The sequence below is a fragment of the Haemaphysalis longicornis genome, unplaced genomic scaffold (assembly GCF_048455015.1).
Source record: "Haemaphysalis longicornis isolate Haplotype H1 unplaced genomic scaffold, Haemaphysalis longicornis Haplotype H1 scaffold_5, whole genome shotgun sequence".
In the NCBI taxonomy this organism is placed as follows: domain Eukaryota; kingdom Metazoa; phylum Arthropoda; class Arachnida; order Ixodida; family Ixodidae; genus Haemaphysalis; species Haemaphysalis longicornis.
In genome coordinates this window covers 64,367,938-64,374,053 of record NW_027526385.1, presented here as the reverse complement: position 1 = coordinate 64,374,053, position 6,116 = coordinate 64,367,938, and the positions used below count along the sequence as shown (strand labels likewise).

The 6,116-nt window shown below is 47.4% G+C and overlaps 1 protein-coding gene across 1 annotated transcript in view; it reads left to right on the top strand.

The window, feature by feature from the left end:
- Positions 1–227: 227 nt before the first annotated feature.
- LOC144138331 (cytochrome P450 3A24-like) overlaps positions 228–6,116 on the top strand; it is a 50,814-nt gene continuing 44,925 nt past the window's right edge. Inside the window, exon 1 of the mRNA XM_077670560.1 lies at positions 228–576. Within this exon, the coding sequence (XP_077526686.1) occupies positions 503–576 (74 nt within the window). The 5' untranslated portion in view covers positions 228–502. The remainder of the gene's footprint in view (positions 577–6,116) is intronic.

Genomic DNA, 6,116 nt, shown 5'->3' with positions numbered 1-6,116 from the left:
GACTTTTTTTGCTTCTAGTGCTGACTTAAAATTCGAGCTTCTTCTGCTGAGTTCCTGAAGACAGAATACGCATTCTCCGCAGACGCTGATTGTGCGCTTGCTGACACAGCGCGGCGTTTTCTAGGGCACGATTAGTACGTGCGTTCAATGCCAATGCCAGATACCGGTTTCGCTCCGCGTGGCGGAATCGGGTAAGTGTATCCAAGGCCAGCCAGATAGAGGGAGGACTGATGCCCTTCTGCTGCCAACACGTTTTACATGCGCAGATGCGGCCTCGTGGAGTCAACGTCCGGTGCCCCAACTAGCACGCGAGCTTTGCGCGTGTCGCGCAACGTCCGCTGCCTTTCCTCACGATCGTCTTGTAAGCCAGAAAAAAAAGTGCGATCGACGCGAGGTTACCACATCCCGACGGATGTGCAGCGTCCTGGAACGTAGCATAATGCACATCGCCTCTCTGTAGTCAGATCGTAGTTGTAGTCGGCAGTTTACCAAGGAGGCAGCGATGGTCTTCAGCGCCGCCGAGGCAATCGCGCTGCTTGTCACCGTGGTCGGGATTGCCGTTACTGCATTCTGGACGTGAGTGTTTGTTGGTGTCAAACTAGGCGAATCTTGTTTTATCAGCTGAAAAAAGAAATGAGAAACAAGTAAATCCAGACCTCAGCTGAGCAATCAGCTGAGCCCTCAGCTTAAAAGCAACCAATAATTATTAATTCGACGGACGAACAGGTCTCTTCAAACAGTATGCGCCTCAAGATGTATGCGCCCATCTGGCAATAAGTAGGCTCTAGCGGGATAATGACCGTTTCATGTGCAGTAATGAGAGAAATCCGCGTCGTCTCAGCAGTGTTGGCAATTCCAAACAGTCATAACTAGGTTGAACCCTGTGAGCTACTTGATACATGCTTCCTGCACTTGTTTTTATTTCCGAAACAATTTTGGATGTAACCCTGCGCGGGTCCCTCAAGTCATTCGAAGCAAATAAATAAACCACCTTGTAAAGACACCTGCTGTTATGTAATCGTTTGCAACTCTTTGATAAATAGACTTTGTATAGCAAGGCTCACCCGTGTTTATTCTCACGAGCTTCAACTCCCGTCGGAGCGTCCTTAATCTAAAGCAAGTGCAGACGCCAGTGGAAGCGGAAAAGAGTCGAGCGGGGCAATGCTCACAGCTTTAGAAACACCGAGCGGTGAGATAACCTGTAGCAAGAGCAATGCGAGCCACTTGGCTGGAGCCCACAGAGAGAAATAGCGTCACGTTGCTTGGAAAAGCTTGAGCCTATACTTTTCCTCATGCTCTGCTTTATTTCGCCTATATTCAACACTGCTTTTAACCTATTTCATCGAGTTCTTTGTAAAACCTAGTGCAAGTAGAAGTGTTATTTTATATAACCCTCTTAGGTTCAGTATGTAATTTTTTTTTCATCAAATATGCTTAGTTTCCTTTAACTGAGCATTGCTGACATATATGAACCCTGTTATCAGGGTTAGTCATTTGAGAATGTTTTCGCCAAATATACGTAGTTCGTGTTCCGATTGTTCGTTTTGACAGAAATGCTTTTGCAAAACTCGCTGGAAATTAGATTATAATAAAATGGGCGTTGACAAATAGGCAACACCAAAACAGTTGTTCAAGAAACCTGTGAGGGGCACTTCAAGATGTTCTTTGCATATAAAATGAAACCACAAACTTGCCGGGTGACGCAGGTATTCTTTGACCTAAAGAAATTCGCTTTCACATAATCTTTTTTTTGCGGTTTTTATTGCTAACGTTCAGATCTAACGCGACTGGGGGTTCAAAGTTGGAGTGGCGCTGAGCACTTCCTGTACCAGACGACGGGGTGAAGTCTAGTGTCACGCGCGGTGCGATAACATTTTCTATTTTCCTGAACTAGCGTTTTAAGTGCAGCGCACTTTAGGCGCTCGCCTCGTCGTCGTAGCAAGCTCGATGGACCCAAGTAGAGCAACAGGGCGTCCCGTGGTAACGCTGTCGTTCGCGGCGTACCGCAGAGACTTCGAAAGCCAAGCGGTTTATATAGTCATAAGCATTCGAAACTTGTGAACCGCTGGCGCTTGTCCTACATCTCCCCGTTGTTCAGCGCAAAGAAAACGGTAGGTACATTTGAGGCAAAATATACGTAACTAACCGGCAGCGCCCGCGTTCATTTGGTTAGATACGCTCGTTGGGTTGGTTTTTACTATAGTAAGCGAAAAAAGCGGCTGCGCAAGAAAACAATGGCGCATTCTAAATACCGCAGAAAGGCTCCGGCAGCGCAAGGAAAGAATGGCGCGTTCGAATGACGCAACACAGCTCCAGCATAGGAAATTTAAGCAAGCAACTACCGCTGGTGCTGTATCAGGAAGGGGGTGCGCGAGCACTGCGAAGGCGGTAAGTTTAAATTAGTTGGTGTGGTAACGGTGAGCAAATAACGGCGGTACAGCCCATTATGGCGAATCGCTGCTCGGCACTTCCGACAGCTTCCGCATTGACTGGAGTTAAATTTCGCCTCTCCATCTTCTTGGCGAACCGATGGAGGCGAAATAGTGATGTTCTTTTGATGGGCGAGCCGAGAGGACGATCTCGACTCGCTCCGATGACCGACGACCGATGCTTGGAGCGGGTGAGGGATGAGGACTGCCTTCCTTGCTGGATATTAGGTTTATTTACATTATTTACAAAGACTCCAACTTTACATCAGGTCAGAGTGACGGTTACATTGTCACTCTGACAGCAGCAGCCTGTTCGGCCGAGATCTATACTGAACTAGATCCCCTCTCGACCGACCTCCGAGAAAACCCAACACTCCGGTTTTGATAACAAAAACCCCGCCTCCAAAAAGAGGGCGTACAAGAAAGAGAGAATAACCCTTTAAACAATTAATAGAAACCCATTGATTGGCCACAGGAACCAGCCAATCACACATGTGTCCCCACCTGCGGTCACGTGACCTAACACTCTCTCTTACACACTCGTAGTGCGTTTCCTACGCACGCTGTTGCACCCGGCCAGAAAATACAGGCCATCTGCGGCCTAAAGTGAACCATCCATTACGTTCAGCGGGCGGCATCTGCACAAACAACAGCCAAGCCGAGGGCCCGGAGCGGTCCTCGCGCGGCTGACCTCCCTCCGCGCGGCGCCTCCCGCGATGCCCGCGTCGCGGGACAAAGAGGGTTGCTAATTCCCTCCCAGACGAAGGGCGCCGCCGCCTGCCGCCAGTGCCACCCGAAGACGCGCTTCAGGCCCACTCGGTGGTCTCCGAGGCGATTGACCCTTCAACGACCAACGCCGCCGCCGGAGTCGAAGATTTTCCAAACTTACACCGCGCGCGCTTTCAACACTAAGAGATACGATCATCTGGCCTCCCGTCAGCTTGTTATGCCGAATGACCCAGCCACCTCCGACGCGACAGAGGCACTCAGGCTAATCGCCCTCGTCTTTTGACACACAAAAGGACGGGCACAACACACGCTCTCCGCGGCTCCGAACTTGGCGTTCGTGCGGCTACATGAAAGGGACACGGGAGCGTAGCTACCAGCGGAGGCGACGCCAATACATGGGCCACCGGCGGCCTTCATTAATTACATGCGGAGCCCGAACTTAACAACTGGAACGGCTTTAATTTTTATATTATGGGCGGACGTTGTTTGCATTTTCGCGACCAGATAATTACAATGAGCACTTCAAAAGTAATGAGCCAATGCACTCTGGGAAGGCGGATCGAGCGAAACTTTTGATAGTACAACATAGACGCGGCCAAAACTTCAGGTCAAAGGTATGAGCCCGCAGGGACGGCGTTCATCTCTGAGGCATATAAACCCGTGCCCACAATTAATTTCACTATGCTGCCATTGAAAACGTTTCCCCTTGATATCTAATCAACTCAAATGCTTACTGAAGTGATCGAGGCCTATCATTTTTGTGTTTAAGTGATGTTTCTATCATCTATCATAGAAATAGTTTGTAGTATTAACTCGTTCATTCAAAATTCATATCTAAATGATGAGACGTATAAGCTGGAGGTCAAAATTCTGTTTTAAATGGCGTGCAATTTGCGGGGTGATGCGGGCTGAGGGTCCAAACACCCAGGGTGTTCAGTTTCCAACACTCGCCTTGCTATAGATCAGTAAGGTGATGAATTGGGCTAGTTGGTTGTGCATGTTTGAAAACTGCGCTTGAGGTTACTAAGGACACACTTGAAAGGAATACAAACGGACGACGTGGACAGCACGAGCGCAAAGTAACAACTGATTTATTAGAAGTGAAAAATCAAAACATTTAGAAAGGGTGACAAAGTACGGGTGGAAAACGTGGGGAGGGGGAATGAAAGCACGTTCTTGATAAAAACAGGCCCTAAACATCGTAATCTGTTCGATGGCTCTTTATCTTTGCTGGTAGACCTGAGCTACAGCGTTATCTGCGCTTGACGCTTTTATTTACCACGGTTACTTGCTATGGACTGCTCTTCATGAATTCTATTTCAGGCGGTGCCAGCACGATTGAGCATGAGCTCACGCATTCGGTCTGCTGTGTTGAAATGTGATAGGGTTCCCAGATTTCTATCATCTCGTGCTGTCCATGCCGTCCGTTTGTATTCCTTTCAAGTGTGTCCTTAGTAACCTCAAGCGCAGTTTTCAAACTTGCTATAGATCACCTGGCGCCTCAAAAGAACGTGGAGTATGGGGATTGTATTTTTTTTACAGACTTCAAAAATACATGAGACTTTAGCCATGTAAGCTTTACTTAAACGGGAGATTAAACTTCCTCAGAACAGCGCAAAACCGGCCAAGACACGGAGGAGAATGAGGTACAAGACACACTAACAAATAACTGAAAGATTGTTGGATGAAACTACAAAATATATAAGAAAGAAGCTCCCTACAGCGAAAGTGCCGGAACACACACTTCATATTGGGATACCTCAACAGGGCTATCAAATTGTTGTCAAGACATGGCACCATGTGATACAAGAAAGCAAGCGATCCTTAGCTCACACAAGGGCTTGGGGAGCACTCATCAAAAAAATAAAATGCCGTGTCATGCTGTGGGAAAGCTGCTCAAACAGTGGAGCTGTGGTTCCAGTGTGTCCGCTCGATCGCCAGCGTGAGCGCCCATGAGAACCTAGGCGCCGTAGCCGCTCCCATTCTAAGGTTTGCGCAAACGAATCGGCAGCTGAACGTCAGCTGGGGGAGGCTTCTTCCCGTCGTAATCTCTTATAGAAAGAGAGAGGAACCGGCTTTGATTGATTCATTGCTAATTGATTGATTGACCCCCTCTGTAGCGGGGTCATGATGTGTCACCTTACCAAACTAATTTATCTCTGTTTAATACTATTTGTTTCATTGCAACGCTGCTCGTAGGGCAGGCTCAAAACAGATTTTTTTTCTGTTCCAGCTGGTAGCTGTCCTAGGCAATACTCCCCTCCCTGCTTTTCGTCCACCAGCATTGTAATCTTTTTTAGTCACCTCGACAACCTTGAAGTTTACATCCTCTGTGCTACACTAAATTCCTAGGGAATCTGGAAGCCGAATATTTCCCTCGCGTAGAGTTGGATGCATGATACACGCGAATTTTATCGCTATGTACCGCATAGTTTCTGTTTCTTTTCCGCAAACCCCGCATACACCATCATTTTGCGTATACCTTACCAGAAAGCTCTAACGTCTCAAGCAGCCTGCTCTAGCTTCATACAGCAAAACACTTCTCTTAGAATTATCGTAGAAATCTTCCTTTCTGATATGCAATCTCGCTGCAGTGTGCATTTCCGGCGATATTTAGGCTTCCATTTTTTTCTCCATTTATTTGTTTCTAAGGACAATCGCTCTGTGTTTTCCTTCCATTCAATAAATTACTCTCTCTCTCTCTCTCTCTCTCTCTCTCTCTCTCTCTCTCTCTCTCTCTCTCTCTCGCTCTCGCTCTCTCTCTCTATATATATATATATACTCTCTCTCTCTCTCTCTCTCTCTCTCTATTCGTTTCTAGATGTCTTGCTTTTTTCTGGTTACCTTGGTTGCTTTTGATTCTCTAGTGTTCTCTCCATATTTAATATTTGCCCTTCTAGTCTTCCTTAGCCACTCCGCGTCCGCGCTTTTCATGCTTGGGCACCTAAAAACTTTAGC